Here is a 20,726-nt window from a genome sequence, read left to right as displayed (position 1 = left end):
TTTTAAAAAGATTTTATTTATCTATTCTTAGAGAGGGAAGGGAGAGAGAGAGAGAGAGAGAAGCATCAATGTGCGGTTGCTGGGGGCTGTGGCCTGCAACCCAGGCATGTACCCTGACTGGGAATCGAACCTGCAATGCTTTGGTTCGCAGCCTGTGCTCAATCCACTGAGCTTACGCCAGCCAGGGCTGGCATTTTATTTGACGTTTAAAACTGCAAAATCTTTTCTCCTCTTCTAACTTAAAATATGAGCATATAGTTTTCTCTCTCTCTTTTTTCAAACCTTGCAGAGTATTGGGAAGACAGATTGTCCTGCCCACTGATGAAGGGGTCCGCCACTTCCAGGGCAGCGAGCCTCGCTCCACGGCCCACGACCCCTTCTCGGACACCCGTGAACGCCACGGCAGCATCAGACAGTACGTTCCCACCAGCTGCTTTTGAAAAGTATTTTTAACTGCAGTTAGATGCCCTTTTCCACGTCTCTCTCCGCTATGAGCCTCGGCTCCACCACTTTGGAAGTTTCGATTGCATTGAAGGGCAGGTACCGAGCCTTAGTTTCACCAGGTGCTTCTGTTCTAAACTGATGACGATGACGACTTGTGTGTGTATGAGTGTGGGGGGGGTGTAGTATAGATACCCAGGGGGTTAACTTTTCAAGTTTTGTTCTGAAGAATCTCTGAAAGGCGAGCTAGATGCAAAATCAGAACGGATGGGCCCTAAGCCCCAAGGCAGTGGCAGCAGAAGAAATAAAGCCCCGTCCGTTTTCCTTCGCTCAGCACTGATTCCGATAGGTCCCCATATGCCAGTCACACATATTTGGGATGGAGCCATGACATCCTGTCGTGACAGCAAAGAGGATACAAACTCGAAGAACGAGTTAGGCTTTCAAGAAGCCCTTAAAATGTTTAAGGAAGCCTGCGTTAAAAGTGTTGCTTTTAAGGATGTGACTTTTGTTCAATGTAATCGTGACTGATTTTCAAATACAGGGCTCTGTGCTTTATGAGTCATTTGAAGGCCGACCATGACCACACAAACACTGTATTTTTGACCTTCTGCAAGCTCTCATGGAGAATCTGCTGCTCCCGCAGGTTGTGCATCTCCGGCTCTCAGATACTCCCAGCAGCACTTGCAGCCCCAGCCGAGCCAGGTCCCGACTGCACAGGGGCGGCCGACCGCATGGCGTGTCCGTCCCTGCAAGAGGAGGTCTATGACGTGGAAGGGAAGATCGAAGAGTATTTCGCTTTCGATGGAAAAGAGGAGTGAATAGAGTTTTATTTGACCTTAACTTAATAGTTTCACAATATTCATTTATTTGGTGTTTATATAGATGACATGCTGAGGTAGTGCTTTGTGTCTATTTCACTGATCCAGAAGATGTTCCATTCTTTGGAGAGGAACATGCTCTCAGAAGGTTTTATGTCCCCAGCAGGCAATGCTCGTGCTGGAAGGGGGGCCTCCCTTTCTTGTTGACAATGTGGCGCAGGTAGAAAACAGGAATTGTGGTTGGCATGCTGGTGACCGTTGGGCAAGCTCTCAATGGACCTGGTGCCCAGGAGCTCCGGGTGCCCTGTACCTGGCTGCCCAGAAGGGCAAAGGAGACGGGCCTGTCTCTGCCAGTCTCTGCACTAAATGCCTATTTGGTTCTTACACAAAAAGCTACAAATATTATCAAATAAAAATCTGCCTTGTGGTTGAAAATTGGTACATTAAAATTAACAATGTGTTTCAAAAAGAATGTCATTATATATATGTACAATGTACATCTATGCATGCATGTTAGATGGCTAGCTGGCATTATTTACCTTCAACCATGGATTCTCTCGGTAACTAGAATGGGTTTCGTCCTCAGTGACGATGAACGCCCCAGACGAAAATCAGCTCACCGTTACCGGACGTGGCATAAACACGGACTTCCACCCGTGTCCCCACATGACTGTATCAAAGATGCCGTGGCTGCAGAAGTGTTCGATCGTGTCTGGACAAACGTGGTAGAAGTATTGGAGGAGCTGGTTAGAAAAAACTGGGAAATTACGCTCACAGGTACTTATTTGTAGTAGTGCTTCACCCAATGAAAAGAAAAAAGTCCCTTGTTTCTCGGCGCTGGGCCCCACCCCCAGCCCAGCCGGGCCTAGGACAGGCTGGAGGTGAGAGGAAGTGCGTGTTCAGCGTTCGTTCACGAGTGATCTTTAATCACTTCAAAAAGGACATTATTGCTTTTGAGTTATAAAGATAATATATATGTACTCTGGGAAAAACCCCCACAGAAATACTCAAGAAAGAGGCTAGAGGTCACATTATAAAAAGTGCATGATGGTAAAAAATAAAAAGTAAAAAACCTTACCTAACTAATCTCTAATAATGGGATATTGGTTTTTAATTGTCTTTAAGGTTATTTGTAAAGTAATATGTAAACACGGATAATTTAATAATCACTTCATTTAACCTTATAAAATGTTTTTTAAATAAACTACTTGCAATCGAGCAGAAGCAAATCATAGAATGTTAACTGGTGGACTGGTATTATGTAATCATTTTTGTATAATAGGGTATATACTCATGCTAATTTAAATATTATTTCTTTTCCAACCAGAGGGATTGGTTAGGATATCATAAAATACCAAGAATCTTTCTTGCTTCAGAATATAATCTCTATTTTTCTGCCTAACACAGAAGTGATAGGCATTTCATTATGTGTGCGTGAAAAAGTGTCACACCAGCCAATTGCTTGGTGGCATCTCTGCCCTCTATAGCGAGGTTCAGTGGCCGTGGCAGACTCGTGGCAGACTCAAGAATACATGTTTTCTTTGAACAGTGAATTTTAAGTGCATAGATTAGATATAACATGTTTCTCAACAATATTGTATTTTCTGTTGGCACAGGGGGAAAAACCCAGAAGGAAAAATTGAAAGCAGCTGAGACGAGATCTCCACAGGTCCTCGTTTGCCGTATGACCACCGATGTCTCAAGTGCTCCTCCATCCAGAAGTTCAGAAACTCGAAGCGTCTCGCTGGCTTCTCACCCTAACCCGCCTCCGGTAAATGCTCTTCCATTAGTCTCTCTCTCTTTCCTGCAGCTTTTATATCTTTGGCTTCAGTTGTCAAGACTGCTCTTCTGTTACATTTTATTATCAAGATATTTGGGTTAATTTGACCAACAACCTTTAAAGATACTTATTTTGTGCATTTTAATAGAACCACCGTATTCTTTAATAGAGTGGGGGGCGATCAGATTTGAAACTTTTCATCAGCTTTGAGCTGACAAGTGTTTGAAGACAAAAAATGGTTCCCTCACTATTTCTCGGTTACAAATGTTCTCCTCTCTTCCCACCAAAGTGACAAAAGAATCAGTCAGTGAGTATATGCTGGGTTCATTCAGCATTTACTGAATTTGCATTATGTGAAGTATATAGTAGGTGTTTTGAAGAGATTTGTAGATAAAGAAATTATAGTCCCTGGCCTAGTAAAACGAAAAGTATGAAACAAGTCAGATTTAGTACATTCGTTCTGCAAGCAAGCTGCAAAAAAGTGTCGCCGGAGACGAGAGGAGCAGGCAGGCGGTCTGCAGGGGCCGTTTCGGGCAAAGGCCCGGAGAAGCGAGAGACAGGGCATGTTTGGGGAGCAGTGACTGGACTTCGCATTGGAGGACGGGGTACTGGGACCGGCAGGGGCATTGTGGCAAGGCCAGAGCTTTTGGATGTGTTGTTTAACTTTTCTAAACTTTAGTGTCCTTGTCTATAGAATAAAGAAAATACCATGTTATCCAAGGGACTGTGGTGAGGATAAAATCACGTCAGTATGCGAGAGCTACTCACACAGAAAAGTTGACTGAAATGTGCTCTTACTCAGACTGCCAGTGGAAAGGAAGCTTGTTCCTGGGGGACCTCTGGTTGTGCTGAGGCTTTGGAACATCATGTGTCCACAGCCCGTCTTGTGCAGGGGAGCAGAGAGGAGGGGTGAGAGAGGATTCCTGGTCTCAAGGGCCATCTGATTTAGCTGGAGAGGTCCAGCCGGGTTGAGCAGCCCTGTACTCACGTGCCTGCACACAAGACGAGGCAACCGTGGGTAGTGGAGTGAATGAAAGATTGAGCTTTGGGTATAGCCTGGACCCTGACATCGCAATTCATGAACTTCGTGATCATCAGTTAGTCCCTTTCTCTCCAAACCTCAGCTTCCTTATCTATGACACGGGTGGCAAACACAAGGCCCGCCGCAGGCCGAATCCCGCCCTCCACCTTGCTTTATCCACCCCGACACCTTGTTTCTAGCCAGCGGCAGTGCTGAGCTCTCGCTTAACTGTTAAGGAGTAGCTACGTTCATGCCGTCCTAAAGTTACATTCAGCTCTTTGGAGGCAACCTCGAGGCTGATGTGGCCCCCGGTGAAAATGAGTTTGGCACCCTGGTGGATGGCATCTATGAGGCAGGAAGCTGTAGGAATTAAAAGAGACAAAACATTGTGTGGCATTAGAGTAGCCACTCAGTAAATGTTTTACTTTTGTACGTAGATAGATGCTATGTATTATATCATATGACGCATTATAATCAGGTAATAATTATTGCTCCTAAAGGATGTAGGGTTCACAGGAAAAACAGCATACCCTTCACAGAGTAGAGTGAGACTTAACTAAACCCTAAACAACAGGCAAGATTTGGAGAGCTGAGAAGAAAGGGGGGACACCCAAGGCAGAGGCACAAACAAGGCACCTCACACAGGAGCCAATCCACTGAGCGTCTTTGGAAGACTGAAAGGACCCGGGCCCGCGTAGGGCACGCAGTGCAGCGGGCAGCGGTTGGAAGGAGAAATACCTAATGAGATAGCTTCACTCTCCAGGGGAAAGGCTTTCCAATGTCTTCTTTGCTTTGCTATTCAAAAGAAGTTTCGGAATTGCTACGGACTTGTTGCAAATTTTGGTCTTTTGAAACTGCTCCGACAGTTCAGCAGTACTTACCCCTTGGCATAATCCAGTGTGCGGCATGAGCTGCATGACAATGAGCCGTTGAGAGCAGCATGGGAAGAACCTTTAAATATTGGCAAAGTAAATAAACCCGAGAAACCGGGTGTTTTTATTTTTTAATTTATTTTTTCCTATTTTTTATTTTAATCATTGTTCAAGTACAGTTTTCTTCCTTTTACTCCCATTCCAGCCCACCCACCCTTCCCTCCCCACTTCCCTCCCATTACCACCCTCCCCCTAGTTTTTGTCTATGTGTACAGGGACGTTTTTAAATCAAAGCCATTTTTCACAGATATTTTGTAACTAAGATATTTTATGGTTAAAAAATGTTTTCTGTATCTATTTTTGAGGTTTTCTTTTGGATAATTGCTCCAAGAAAATGAATGGACAACACAGTTGAAAGTATAAGTAAATACTAACAGAACCTATTTTGAAATAGTCAAAGCATTCCAGTGGTAATTACAGTAGGTCTTTATTTAGTCCTCTGACACTTCTTTTTTTTTTAAAGATTTTATTTATTTATTTTTAGACAGAGGGGAAGGGAAAGAGAAAGAGAGGGAGAGAAACATCAATGTGTGGTTGCCTCTTGTGTGCCCCCTACTTGGGGACCTGGCCCACAACCCAGGCATGTGCCCTGACTGGGAATCGAACCAGTGACCCTTTGGCTCTCAGGCTGAGCTCAATCCACTGAGTTACACCAGCCAAGGCTGACACTTGTTTCTGAATGCGTGCAACATGAGGACAATGTGACTGTGGTTGCTACGTCTGTTCTTGAACTAGAAGAGAATTCCAGTTTCAGGTATCCTATTTGTCTAGATCTAAATACTGTTTTGAGCCCCAGTGGGACATGTGAAGGGCTTGAATCAAGAATCCATTGTTGCGCCCTTACTCCATGGTCTCACCCACGTTGTCTAACATGATTCCTGTCCTCATTCTGTGAAGCAGGTGTCATTATTCCCAACTGAAACGTAAGGAAACTGAAACTCCAAAGTTATCTTCCCAAGCTCACCGACCAGGAAGCGGTCAGCGCTGGGATTGCAGTCCAGGCCTTTGGGACCTGGTGCGGTGGTGCCGCTCCCAGGAAGCCGAGGGGCAGCCGTGAAGGACTGCCGGAGAGAAGGACTGCCGGAGAGAAGGGCGGGAGAAGGTCTCCGAGGCAAACCTGCCAGGGACCAGGGACGGGCTGGGGCGCCTCCGCTCTGCTTCTCCAGCTCCTCCCTGTCCCTTCCTCACCCTGGTGTGCCCGGAGGCTGCGTGAGCTGGCTCCCTGGCCCAGCAGCTGCTGGGAGCTGAGAGATGAGGCCAGAATGAGGCCTGGCTTTGCTTTCCTCCCGCTGCCAGGTCGCGGTGTGTTGGTGGCGTTTCTCCAGGCAGCCACCCCTGTGGCTCTGGGCCCGGGTGCGGGCATGCGTCCCCACTGTTAGGGGTCTTGGGGCATTAAGCTATCCCTTGTTCATTTCACACCCCACATCTTCATAAAATCCAGTCCCTTTACTACATGTTCCTCAAATGAGTCACTTTGCCTGTGGTTTCCTGACGGCATTTGTGATTGCCGTGCCACGGGATGCTTTCTGATTTTTACTGCCCTTCCTTTTTTCAGATTCATCGCTCCTCCAACCATGTTTATAATGATCTGAATGGTGTGATGACAATTCAAGCAAAACCACTTCAACAGAGACCCACCTACTTGGCCGATAGGACACAGTGAGTATAAGAAATGATCTCCCAGCCATCTCCCCATGCGGGGCACACTCGAGCACCGGCACCACAGCCGGCATGAGAGTGAGACTCACACTCACACTCAGGGCAGGACACAGCCCCCGTGTGAGGCTGAAAACACGCGCTTCTAATATCGACCGCAGAGGGATGACTAGTTGTTTGGGGCAGATAAGAAAAACAGAGAATGTGGCTGTGATTTCTTAATCTGACGGACAACTCTTTGGTCATAAACAGTAAGAAACTTAGATCTTTTTTCCTGTCGATGATTCTTCATTGAAGTTGAAAATGATACTCCATTTATTTTCAACAGGTAGGAGCATGTTCTGTGAACCAGGCTCTGTAGCATGTCAGGCTCTAGACCGTGTCCGGCAATGGGCACATGTCCCCTGTTCTTGCAGAGATGACGTCTGGGTCGTTAACTTGATTCCCCTCCCCCAGGAATGACCAGGAGGACAGATCAGTGAGTGTCGGGGCCAGTGCGCTGTCCTCGGCGCGCTGCCACCTGGGACGAACCTCAGACACGCGTGGGCTGCAGACTCCTGCCAAGAAAACACCCATCCACAGGAGGCTGCCTTCTCTTCCTGCAGACCCACAGAGGCTGAGAACCCCCACTGTGGACAGCGATGAGCTGCACAGGGGAACGAAACTGTAAGTCGCTCACGGCACACCACAGGCCACAGAGGGTAGAGACCCTTAATCACCCAGGGCTCGTGCGTTATTCCAGACAAAGCATCCTTTATCGAATTTACGTGGACACTTTTCTAAGTAGTTCGTGTATTTGGACATTTAACATTTGACTCTGTGAGTATAACATGAACTTTGTTTCAGCAGTACACTTAGCTGTGTAGGGAACTTGTCGGCGCTCCCGCTGTGTTGTCTCGCTCTGGAGACACTGCCTGGACCGTCTGCCACAGGCTTTCGGCAGCAAGGGAGGGAGTGACCAAAGGTCCCCCGCACAGGGGCGGGAGGCAGAAGCAACTGCCAACGCCTAACCAATAATTGGACTTTTTCTTTTTTTTTCATTCTTTATTTATTTTATTTTATTTTAATCATTGTTCAAGTACAGTTTTCTCCCTTTTACTTCCAATCCAGCCCACACACCCAACCCTCCCCACGTCCCTCCCATTTCCACCCTCGCCCTAGTTTTTGTCCACGTGTCCTTTAAATTTGTTCCTATAAACCCTTCCCATTCTCCCCTGAAATTCCCTCTTCTCTCCCCTCTGGTCACTGTCAGCCTGTCCTGTATTTCAGTGTCTTAGACTATATTTTGCTTGTTTCTTTGTTTTGTTGTTCAGGTTCCTGTTAAAGGTGAGATCATATGGTATTTGTCTTTCACTGCCTGGCTTGTTTCACTTGGCATAATGCTTTCCAGCTCCATCCAAGCTGTTGCAAAGGGTAGGAGCTCCTTCTTCCTTTCTGCTGCATAGAATTCCATTGGGACTTTTTCAGAATGAGTTACATAGCACCACTTTCAGCGTTTGGATAGGCCAGTGTTTGTTTGTTCCACTGTCTGGATCCGAAATTTCCAGCTTTATTTGGGTCCACCCTATTACTCCTCTGAAGGTCCTACTCCCTCCTGCGTTGTCACTGTGGCTTCCTGGGACCCATTCCTCAGTCACGGCCACCTCAGTAGCTCTTTACTGGTTCTGGCCTCTTCCTCCCAACCACCCAGGCTCCACCAACAAACCCTGTCTGTTTCCCATGGAAATACGCTCGGCCGCCTCTGGCTGTGCATTCGCCTTTGCTGCTGGTCTGTCCCTCTCTGTAGCCACGTGTTTCCCAGTGTGTTTTTCATTGTTGCCATTCTCAGGGTGCTGTTACACTCTTTCCTAACTGCTCCCCAGTGTGTGGAATATAATAGTCCATAAATTTTTCAATGTTAACATCTGAAAGGGCAAGTTCCCTATCATCATTATTACTCTTTTTTTTAAAAAAATTCAAATTTACTTGGCTATCATGACAACTAAACTATACAATCGGGTTGACAAGCTTTTTAAAAAAGTGTCACATTGGACTTCCTAGAATTAAATTTATTGACAATGTAGGAAATAACTGACATTTTCAAAATATGTAGTTTTCCATTAAAGAGCGTATTTTGCCTCTCCCTTGTATGACCATGCATAAAGTTGAGTGGTTTTCCAAATCCAGGCCCTGCACATTTGTAAATAACTTTTCTTTCATAGATCACTCTAGTCCCTAAATTTCTACAGTGCTTACATTCAAAACCGTATACCAGTGCACTGCATTATACAAACTGCACTGCAGTGTGCTCTGATTACCTGGTGTGTTTGCAGTAACCTGAGAACTCCGTCGGGGTTGGAACGAGCTCTCCGTGCCCCACGGTGGCTGGCAGAGCTGGGCACCCAGTAAATACAGGTCGACAGTCATGGCAGAGCAAGGAGAAGGTGACTGGAGAGGGTGGTCAGTCCCCTCCCCACTTTTGTCTTCCTGAACTTCAGCTCATCTCTTTCGGAAGCAGACCTCCGTGAGGAAGGGCTCCGATGAGGAGCTAGCGGTAAGGTCCGCCCTCCGTCTCGGCACCTGGGTGCTCAGTCACCTGTTGTTGTGTTTGCAGGCACACTGGCCTAGACCACCTGTCCTCCCCGCTGGTCCCAGCCCCGCGGACCAGGCTGCCCCCGATAGGCTCCGAGGCTGCCGAACGGAATGTGGCACTTCCCGGATCTCGCCCTGCTTCCGTAAGACAGATTTCATTATATTTAAGTGCACGGTTTTTTGTGTTTTTTTTTAAAGATTTTATTTATTTATTTTTAGAGAGGGAAGGGAGGGAGATAGAGAGAGAGAGAAACATCAATGTGTGGTCGCTGGGGGTCATGGCCTGCAACCCAGGCATGTGCCCTGACTGGGAATCGAACCTGCGACACTTTGGTTCGCAGCCTGCGCTCAATCCACTGAGCTACGCCAGCCAGGGCTTAAGTGCACAGTTTTGATGGTCTATTGAAAAACAAATGAACAAACAAAATATAACCTTGGCACTTTGAAGTGAAATCTTGAACAAAAAATGTCTCCATCATCTGCTTAATGGCTTTGTGAGGATTTATAGAGGATGGGAGGATTAATTCACCATTTTGCAAAATAAAAATGTGGCCTAAACTAAATCAGAAAGTTTGGGTGTGGTGGCAGGATGGTGTGGTGAGGAAAGTGGCACGAAGGGGAGGTCGGAGACAAGCAGATGTGTGTGTGACTCTTGCTACACAAACTGTGGGATTTGGTCCCCGTGAATCTCCTTGAGCCTTAATTCTGTCTTCTATGAAAGGGTGATAGTGATTTCTCCCTGAAGAGTTATTACAAGGACTAAATGAGTGTTTCGATGTTGAATAATGACTGGCATAAATTAAGAGCTCAGCCTGAAAATCCACCTGCCATTTGTATCAGAGGTTGCAGCTCACTTGACCATGGCGAGTCAATATCTTCCTCAGCCAAGGTCAGCTCAGCTCTGCAGTTGCAAAAGGTCTGGGGGAAGCCGTGCTACTGGTTGTCTGTATAACCAGATTCAATAGTGACCACACCCTTTGCTCTGGGAGCTTATGTCTACTTTGCCAGACACGGAAGGACCCAGCTGTGGAAACATAAAGGCTGGGAGGTGGAACAAACCACCGAGGCAATGTTTTCGCTTGCATTCCGTGCGTCTCCTGGAGCCCAGCAGTGGCGCCGTTCCCAGGAGGCCAGAGTGGCGGAGAGTTCATGTTTAATCTTCGGATATGGAGGCGTAGCGTGAAGCCACACAAGAAGACAGAGATCGCCTTCAAAAAAAGTCTGATGCTCCTCCACAAATGCATAGTTACATTTTTATGATAGTTTAGTATTAAGAGTTTGATGTGGTTAAGGTTTTTAAAACATATTTACCTACTAGGACTCTACCGTTTTATCAGTCTAAATAATACCATTACATAATTAAAATATATTTTGATATTTATGCTCAGTAGACCTAATACTTAGCCATATATGAACAAGTTTTCAAATAAGTGAGTGAGTGAATGACTAAATGAGTGAAGGAAACAGATACAGATTCTCTTTTATTTTCGAAGGGTTGCATTTCATTTAAACGAGAACAAATTTTCTTTCATGCAGTACAGAGGAAGGCACACACACCAAGTGTTAAGCGCAGCACCTGATAAAATAGTCCGATCACCTCGTCACGAAAGACCCTTGGCCACGGAACAGCTTTCAAGGCCCAGCACAACCCATACGTTTCGGGTAGGTTTTCTGTTAACCATACTTTGGTTTCCTAAAAATATCCAACCCACGTGCCCATCATTAGATGAGTGGATAAAGAAGTCGTGGTAAATATGTACAATGGAATGTTACGCAGTCATAAAAAAGAAGGAAATCTTACCATTTGCGACAGCATGGATAGACCTGGAGGGTACCATGCTAAGTGAAGTAAGTTGGTCAGAGAAAAGCAAATACTATATAATTTCACTTTGATGTAGAATCTAAAAAGAAATGAAATAAAACAGAGACAGACTCATGGATACAGAGAACAGACTGATTGATGGTTATCACCGAGGAGGCGGCTAGGAGGCTCGGGGAGCGGGGTGAAGGGGTTGAGGAGCACGGGTGGGCGGTTACAGAGCAGTCGTGGGGATGTAAGGTACAGCACGGGGAATGTAGTCGATAACGTTACGATATTGTGTCTATGGGGGGTGCCAGGTGGGCACTGGAAATGTTGGGGCAGTGTTTTGTAAAGTATACGATTGTCTAAACACTATGTTGAACACCTGAAACGAATACAAAACAATGTTGAAAGTAAAAAAAAAAAAAGCCTTTGGATGAAAAGTCACACAAGGAAAAACATATCTGAAACAATAAAACTCAACCCTGATTTTATTTTTCTCCCAACAGTCAGACACGCCTCGGAAAGGCTCGTTGACACTGGTGGAGTTGGCTGGCCACACCTGGACAGGTCAAGGTTTGCTGACAGGTCAGTGTTCTCGATGTGCAAATAAAGTGACGCAGTTTGTGAAGTTGCACGTTTTGGAAAGAGAAATAGAAGATTGTCCACTTTGATAGGACTTTTGATCACGTCAGAGAAATACTGAGCGTTTGTGGTCCACGGCCAGACCTCAGAAATCTCTGTGAAGAGCAAAACCCCAAAGACATGCTGTTGCTGGCCGTCAAGGGGAGAATGCCTACATGTCCTTGCTTAACGTATGGCCTCACTCTCAGGAGGAAGGAAAGTGCTGCCTTTTGAGTCTTAGGAGAAATTCGTGTCTCTTTCAGCTACAGAGTTTCATGCTTTGCTTCTAGGCGAAGCCCAAATCTTCAATTCTCTGAAGATCTAATTATAAACATGGTTAATAACATTAACACGTGTATTCTAATTATTTTAAATGTAGGGTTTTACAGAGAAGTACGCTCTTTGAAGAAGAAAGTATGTAGTCTGAATTGAAGCCAACGATGTCTTCATTTTCAAAGTATGGCCGACATTTTTGTCCAGGGAGGCAGCGTGGCATCGCCATGAGGCGGGTCACTCTGGAATCAGTGCTCGGTTTCCAGCCCGGCTCTGCCACCTGCGAGCTGAGCCATCTTTGGGGTGCCGCCACCTCTCTGGGCCTCAGTTTCTCCTGTTATAATCATTGGAAGAATGGATGGGGAGGACCATGTTCGATGCCAGACAGACATTCTTTGCTCAATAATTATGAACATTTGTGTTATAATCTGAAATGTAAAAATAATTTGTTGTTTTCAGGGAAATACTTCATATATTATAATTTTAAAATAAACTTAGCAAAATGTAAGCATTGGAGGAATACAGGTTTGTCGCTGTGTACATCGGCCCTTCTGTACCAGAGTGATGTCAAAGGTTCTTCAGCTCTTTAAGATTTCCCCCCCAATGCCTCATAGCTCTGGGCTGCCGTATGTTTTGTTTTTTCCCCTTACACATTCCCTAGCACTGTTAGCTGTCGTGCTCAGTGACAACAGTCCTTCCTCTAAAGGGCGGCCATGCTGCTCTACCAGGTATTGCTCTTAACTTAATTGTCGATGGTCAAGGGGAAAGTAGACACCCGAGGTTGTTTATTAATGAATCACAATGTACTAACTGCTTGCTCTGTGCCAGATTCTGGGCTAAAGGCAGAGATTCGAACGCCACCGATGTTTTGATCTGTGCCCGAAGGAACGAAGGTTCAATGTAGTGGGGATGGTGGAGAAGGGTTACGGGAGTGGTGAGCAGAGCCACCCACCTGGACACGCAGGTGGGCAAAGGGGCACGGAGCCTTCCTGGGGAGGCAGGGGCCACTGGGTCAGGAGGAACATCCTGTGGAATGTGAGGGAGGAAGGAGCGAAGGCAGATCAGTGGGATTCTGTGGGTGGGACTGAAAGACGGACAGGCCTCTTTGAGGACTTCTGATCCATCTGGTCTCAGAGGCGCTGATAACAGCATGCCACAGAGGCGCTGATAACAGCATGCCACGTGGAGACACCGGCTAGCTTGTTGTGTGCCGGAGAGCGGAGGCTAGGGGATTGAACTGGGCTCTGAATTTGTTTTAACTCTACATTCTTAATGTGTCACTTGATATTCAGTCAGTGTTGTCTCTTCTCCAACATTTGTGACAACTATTATTCCTGGTGGTCGGAGGCCTTTTTTTGTTCCTAGAGAAGGGAGTCAGGGTACATTAAAAGAGGTGTTCCTCTGTTTCTAAGAATTTATTTTCATTTTTCTCTGACAAGCAAACATGTAGTCTCTTCCCCACCTTTGCTTCCATGTCTAAAAGCATCTGGAGCTATTAACTTATCAACATACTGTTTTTGTGGCTGAACAAAAGAAAGGAGGAGCTGATGGGGTGTCCCCAACAGCAGGAAGGCAGCTGACTTTGCCTCCGCCTCCTGAAGCAGCGGGGCTGCCACAGCCCCGCACTCCACCACCTGGACCCTAGGGATCCGCCTCCGGGGAGGCGGATCCTGCAAACCCAGTGGCTCTGGAAGGACACGTGGCTTTGTGGAGGAAGAGCACCTTCCCTTCTTCTCGGGACCCCAAATCCCAAATGGCAGTTGTTTGCATATGACTGATTTCTGGTTTCCGTAAAGGTGACATTAACATAATTTTTTCTTTTTAAAAATTATCGTCTGCGTGGGATATACAAAACAATCCTTTGGCAAGCTGGGATTTTGAACACTGTAGTGAGATTTACTCTTTTGGTTGGTGTTTCAGGCTCACAGTATCCATCTAAATCTTTTCAGAGGACAACTTGGACCGTAAGAAAGAGATTCCAGGTGGCGTCGTGATGCAACTCCGCCAGAGCTGCAGCACCCTGTGGGAGCATTCAGAGCCTCCCACTCACCATGGAACAATGGAAGAACAAGTGTTATGTTGTGTATCTGTTGGCCTGCTGGTCTGAGACATTAAACTATCTGAGAGAAATGTAGACAAACAACTTAATTTTGAACACTTTGCGTCATTAACAGAATGCAAGTCAAACTCACAAATCTTATCAGAAGCATTCCGATATGGATTCTTTAGGCTTTGCTCAGAAGAATCCAATATATATTTATGATTCATCCTTTCACCAATTATACACAAACATGCACATAATCAACACACATGTTCACCCACTGCTTAATATATAAAAATATATTTTCTAGTAATATGCCATTTTATAGCTTTGTGTCTTGACCTATTTTTAGGTATGTCTTGTTCCATGACTAATTCCATCAGAGCCCTAGTCACTAACGATATGATTTCCTTCTTTAGAAAATGGCCCAGTCATCTGCGGTGCGGCGTGCCCGTGGGACTGAGGTCCAGGCTGCCCTAGTCGTTGTCTGTAGTTTAGTCCCGAACCTCTTTGAGGAAGGACAGCGGCCGAGTCTCCCAAGCCGATTTTGTCGAACTGGTTTTCCTGTTCCAATTCAGGCGCTCGGTTTAGAAGTATCCCCTGTTTATTGTTTTTAAAGCCAATCGACTGATTTTGATTATGACTATAAACATAATTAAAGTGTGTCGCATGTGGTTTCATCTTTATTGTTTACAATGGAAGAGTCCATCCGTCGGAGAGAAGGCTCTGCAGCAGCGCCTTCCTTGTCATCGCAACCTGACCTTTCCCCGGGTGTCCCCTGTGGACGTAAAACCTTCCCCCATGCCTCCGTCTAAAGCAGCAGTGCCCTCCTCTCTCTGAGCTCTCGCCCTGCTTTATGTTCCTCCGGAGCCTGTGTCCCTGCTGACGTGGACACAGGCGGTGGAACAGAGGCTGCGGAGAGGAGATAGATGATCCTTCGGAGGCGAGGCTCTCTCTCGGGCCATCTCTCCTTCCCTTCTCTCCCCGGTGGTTTCTCCTCGTAGTCGTTTAAACCCGCAGGCCCATTTTGATCTTCTCAGATCGCAACTTACCATAATGTCTTCTTTTCTACCAGAGAATTATATTTTGTCAATTTAAGTTTTATTAATCCAAAAGGAAACTTTACATACATCGGCATATATATTCCTACAAACGTCTAATAAATTATTTCTGGTTGGAAGAAGAGAGGATCGTTGCCCGTTTATGGATGTCTGCAAACGAAGAAGTGTGTTGGGACTGAAATTAGTGGTGTCCTTTATCACAGAGCAACAAAACAACAGTGGCCTCAGAGGCCCGCCTTTGATCGCCACTTTTTCCTTGGCATCCTCTACTTGAACTTCTGTAGTGATGGCAAATGTTAGGGAGTGGGCAGTGTTAGAGAACAGTCGCTGTAGCTCTTGGATGGCCACAGCTCTGTAACTCCGGGCAATATTCCTGATGCTTAGTAACATGCACAGAGAGTTTTCTAACTGTCCCTAAATATCAGCTAGAAAGAAGTTCAAGAGAAAACACCAGTCTCCATTTTGCAGTTGTCAAATATGAGGAATTTCTAGACATGTATGCGGTTTGGAGCCCCTGATCCTCAGGGGCTCTGGTTAAGTGCTCTCTGGTCCAGAATTACCGCTAAATGTGCCATTTCCATCTCCCTGGCTCTTGCAAAACCGATCAGGCTATTTTATACCAATTTCTGAGGACCATCCAAGTCCTTCCCTAATCAGCCCAGACTTCTTAGAAGAGAAAAGGATTGGTATGCATCCTATACTAACAGTAGAGTATCCAAAATGAATTATTTTTTTCATGTAGAGAAGCACTGAGTAGATTTTATGGTAGCTTTATTTTATTTGGCTTTGGAGTTTTGCAACACCAACAAAAAGAACTACTATTTACTTATATTGATAAAAAATACTTTAAAAAATAGAACCAAGTACAGTGACCCTGATGCATTATCTTCTGCATGTTTTCAACTGGAAGGTAAAGTACCACTTTGGACGTAAGGAGAAGACGGCTCCGCTCCTGAGTTTGAAGAGTCCTGCTCGTAGCACGTGTTTCCACCCTGCGATAAAGACGGTGCTCTACTCACAGGTCAGCTGGGGGTTAGGGGTTAGTCAGCAATCCTTATACTAGGGATGGCGCCTTTTGAACGGGTTAGGTAAAAAACTAGGGCAGTGTTTTCATGCTAATCATTGATTAATAATTAGTCATCTTAAAATTTCTCTGTGGAAAATTGAAAAGGCAAACAAAATTACTCCTGAGATCAATTTTTAAACTAAGATTAGTGACTACATTAATAAAATGTCTATTAATTTATCCAAAAGCAAAGAAGGAATGAAGGTATTTAAAAGTAATATAAAGACATGTAAAATATCATAAAACTGCTAGATTTTATAAATTTAACAGAAGAGGAAGTGTGTTGTTATTCTGAACTAGAACAATTAAGATACCAAGTAAGAGGTACATCTTGTAATATAAATAATTTGTGTATCATAATTTTACTATTATTGTTTTATGACTACAGATCATTATTCAGGATTTTTAATTCTTTAATTTTTAATAAAGTGTTGAAAGAGTTTTAAAAATATATATTTCTTAAAGCTTGTTCAGGTTCCCAGTTTTTATATAATTTGTGTAAATATCTTTCTACTTTGCAGTTTTTAATACTCAGGTTTTCACAGAGCAAAATTTCCCCTGTGAATTCAAAATATACATACATATCTATGTATCTTTGTGAAAGTTTTAACTCTTTTATGAATTCCCCAGTTTTCTCTTTGTTTCAGAAGATTACATTCCTGTGTGGCGATCGTCTTGGATTTATTATTTCATTGAATATTCCTCAAGCACCTTCTTTGTGTTAAGATTCTGTTCTAAGCATTGGACTGAACAACATAAAATCTTTGCCCTAACAGAACTTAGATTCTAGTGGAAGGGACAATCGACTTTTTAGTATCATAAATCACTTGGGTACTGTATTTTTATTGTCATTGTTTTCAATAAACAAATCAATAAAAACATAATATAAGGTCAGAGAGCAACAAAAGCTATAGAGAAACCTAAAAGAGTGCTGCAACTTTAATTCGAATAGTCAGGGAAGGCTTTCATTTGCAGGTAATGCTTGAGCAAAGATGCAAAGAAGGCGAGCTAAGAGGCCGTGCAGATGTGAAAAAGGGAACTCTGAACGCAGGAAAAAAACCACAGGCCTAAAACAGGAGCGTCCCTGGAGATCTGAAGAACAGCAGAGAGACCATTGGGACATAGAAGGGAACTGGCAAGGGGAAGAATAGCAGGAGATGCCCTATTAAGATGAGCTATGCCCTAGGAGATGAGCTATTAAGATCCTTTTTGGCCTTGGGAATAGAACATTATCTGAACTAGGAAGCAGCTGAAACGTTCTGAGGACAGAGTGAGTGATGCAACCTGCCACGAGATGCCGTTTCAGTCAAGTGACAGTCCTGTTGCTGCCGAGATGTCATGGGACTTTGGATTGTGTTTTGAAAGCCGAGTCAGCAAGAGCTATTGTGGGATTAGATGTGAAGTGTCACTAAAGAAAGAGTCAATACTGCCTCCAAGGCTTTGGCTTCACACTTGGAGAGACGGGGCGGCCATTCACTGAAATCGGGGAGAATTCAAGAGGAGCACATTTAGAAGGACGCTAGGAGAGACGGGAAGGTACTTGAGTAAACCCCTCAAACTGAGTGTCTCTGCACCTGGCGTTTAGAGGAGAGGTATAGACCGGAAGTACAGATTTTTGAACATACAGATGGTATTTAAGTTCTGAAATGGATTAGAACCAGGAGAGCAAGTATAAAGTGGCAGGGGGTGGGGGAAGAGTTCTGGGCCCTGGGATGTTCAACATCTAGAGGTGTGGGCTGTGACCAGAAACCAGCAAAGCAGCCTGAGAAAAAATGGCTGGTGAGGGAGAATAAAAATTAAGAGAATGTGGAATCCTTGAAGTCAAAGGGGGGTAGGGGTCCAAGGAGTAAAAATGGGCCTATCACTACTGATCTTACAGATGGTAAAGTTTAACCAGTATACTATGACTCGATTTCATAATTTAGAGGAAATGTTTAAATTCCTTGAAAAATATGACATCACCAAAGAAGAAATAGAAAATCTGGAGAGGTTTATAACTATTATAGACTTAAATTTATTATGAAAGTCCTTTTCTCAAAGAGAACTCCAAGCCCCAATGACTTCCATGGCTAATTCTTCCAAATATTTGAGGAACACATGGCATCAATAATAGCAAAATACAATTTTTTTCTAAGAGAATAGGGTGTCATTTTGAAAGGTTAGCATAACCTTGATACAAAGCCTGATAAAAAGTATTACCAAAAAAAAGGCAAATTATAGGCCAACCTCATCTCTGAACACTAAGCAAAAGAGTAGCAAATCAAATGTGTCAGGTAGGAAATGGGTAATATGTCACCCAAATTAGATCCATGCCAGGAATGCAAGTTTGGCCTACCATGTGAGAAATAATTAATCAATGAACAAATGATGTCAAGAGAAACAGCCATATGATTTTCTCAACAGATGAAGAAAAGCTCTTTGAAAAAGTTTATTCATAATAAAATTTTCTAGGAAAAGAGGGAACAATTATCATTTGATTATGGGTACTTAGAGGCAAAAAACCCTCCAGCAAACTTCACACTTCAAGGTAAAATGTTCAACTATGCCCACTGAGATCAGAAGCAATGCAAAAAGTTTCTGCTAGCCACCAAAGTTATTCATCATTGTACAGGGCATCCTGGGCAGCCCAATAAGGCAAGATTAAAATATAGAGGGGTCTCAAATATTGGGAAGAAAGCAAAAAATTGTTCTTCACAAAAAAATTCATTGTGTAGGTAGAAAATCTAAAATAATCTATAGATATATTTAAAAATCAATATGTTACTGTAGCAAACTCACTGAATACAAGGTCAGCATAAAAATTCATTTGCATTTCTATATACTAACAACAATTAGTGAAATATAAAAATATGATTTATAATAGCCTCAAAACATCAAATAATAGGAATCAATGTAATAAAATGGTTATATTAGGATTCCCATAGAAACAATTAATAGGATATATATGTATGTACATGAAATGAAATATATATGAGCATGAGCCATCTGAAGCAACCATTGGTCATAAAGCAGATAATAAGTTGAGGTATAGTCAAACAATGGAATAAAACACAGCTGTGAAAAATAAGGGAAAATAGTACACATAGCAATATAGGGTCACCTCATGGGAATAATGTTGAGTTCCAGAAGACAGATGCAAAGAGTACATACAGTATGATTCTGTGTTCTAGTGTGTGACCTGGGTCAGCTACACAGAAGGTCCATAAAGCTGTACTTTTAAGTGTGTATCTGATCTTGGCCATTCAACAACTTGTGACAAAGCTTCCCGTTATCCTGATAATTTCTATGTGTAAGTATGTAAATAAGACAGTTCAGCCAGAATTTATTTTTGCAATCCAAATTAAATATCTTTTTTTCATATTGAGAGTCATTCCAAGTGATGGAAAATGTAAGGAGATCGAAGTGCTAACATTTACAAAGCCTTTCTGTGGCTTGTAACGTGTTCTGGCCACGACTTTAACTTTCCAAAGCAGGTGTTCCAAGCAAGGGAGAGGAACGAAGAGCCTCCAGGTGGGGAGGGCTGGCCCTTGGATGTCGCATGAGTCTTCAAGACAGCAAGTTAGGAGGCAACTTCCTGCTCAGCTGGCGGAGCTCCACGAGGCTGACACAGTGGTCACAAGTGTAGGTGGGCTATCTGTGTCACGTCGCCCACACACAGCATCCTTACCTCTCAGGGCAGCCACCCTCGGGTGCAACACTGGGACCGTCGTTGCCAGGAGCGTAGGATGTCGCCATGGGTTTCCCTGATGCTTTGCCATCTGACTGGTTTAGTCTGAACTTCCCTGGCAAGTGTGAGGCGGGTCCTATCCGGTAACAAATAGGATGGGAAAGAGGACGCAGGGAAACAAAGGGACAAGGCTTTTGTTCCATTGTCCCTTTTCAAAGATCCTGAGCAATCTCCTGCTCATCCCCAAATTGCCTTCAAAGAAAAGATAACGTTTCTAAGCCTGGTAGTGAGGTTCTAGTTCAGCTGGTGGAGACTATAGGAGCCACCTTATGCTCCAAGCAGAAGCCCCGCCCCACCCCTACACACAAACTCAGTTTCTCCAGCGCATCATACCCTTTCCTGCTTTGGAGCACTTCTTGCTCCTGTTTGCTGCTGCCTCGAGCACTCCCCCAAACCCCTCCTCCACTCCTTAGGGGCAGCCCTGATGTATCCCTTGTTTCGTCCACAGAGATTAGAAGAGCGTCAGATACAGACAAATCCCATAGTATTGTCGCTGTAACAGACCTTTAGAGAGAAGGAAACGAAAGCCCAGGAGATAGACTTAAAAACATCAAACCCGAGTAAAAAAAAACCTTAAGCAGATTAAGTGAAATATAATAAAAATTGTAAATTCTTCTGCACGGCCACTCCCTAAAGGTGATCAGTGTTTCTCTTCCCAGACAGCAGTCCAGTTGTAAAGTTTACCTACCCAAAGATGGCATCACATTATACACGCTGTTCTGCGACTTTTTTTCCCCACTATTTTGTTAACTTTTTTTCATGCCAGTACATATGGGTGACTTAAAAACAGCTGGAAGAACGTCTTAGGCATGTCTTTCTCCGCAGCAAGGAGGCCCTGCGGGTGGCGGGGGACAACCCAGGCGACAGCTGGGAGTAAAAACCACTCTGAGCCAAGGAGGGATCCGCGGCAT

General features: G+C 44.4%; 1 protein-coding gene across 2 annotated transcripts in view; it reads left to right on the top strand.

Moving 5' to 3' along the window:
- Nucleotides 1-15,144, top strand: part of FAM149A (family with sequence similarity 149 member A) — a 38,836-nt gene extending 23,692 nt beyond the window's left edge. For both annotated transcript variants that reach the window (XM_045821585.1, XM_045821586.1), the window contains exons 5-14: nucleotides 290-415; nucleotides 1,088-1,258; nucleotides 1,849-2,039; nucleotides 2,879-3,033; nucleotides 6,551-6,654; nucleotides 7,108-7,317; nucleotides 9,245-9,365; nucleotides 10,759-10,884; nucleotides 11,533-11,611; nucleotides 13,841-15,144. In XM_045821585.1, the coding sequence (XP_045677541.1) occupies nucleotides 290-415; nucleotides 1,088-1,258; nucleotides 1,849-2,039; nucleotides 2,879-3,033; nucleotides 6,551-6,654; nucleotides 7,108-7,317; nucleotides 9,245-9,365; nucleotides 10,759-10,884; nucleotides 11,533-11,611; nucleotides 13,841-13,914 (1,357 nt within the window). In that variant the 3' untranslated portion in view covers nucleotides 13,915-15,144. The remainder of the gene's footprint in view (nucleotides 1-289; nucleotides 416-1,087; nucleotides 1,259-1,848; nucleotides 2,040-2,878; nucleotides 3,034-6,550; nucleotides 6,655-7,107; nucleotides 7,318-9,244; nucleotides 9,366-10,758; nucleotides 10,885-11,532; nucleotides 11,612-13,840) is intronic.
- Nucleotides 15,145-20,726: the final 5,582 nt, after the last annotated feature.

Source organism: Phyllostomus hastatus, unplaced genomic scaffold (genome assembly GCF_019186645.2).
Source record: "Phyllostomus hastatus isolate PE091 unplaced genomic scaffold, TTU_PhHast_1.1 phas_scaffold_46, whole genome shotgun sequence".
NCBI classification, from domain to species: Eukaryota; Metazoa; Chordata; class Mammalia; order Chiroptera; family Phyllostomidae; genus Phyllostomus; species Phyllostomus hastatus.
The sequence above is the reverse complement of the archived record's forward strand: the minus strand, read 5'-3'. Positions and strand labels throughout refer to the sequence as shown.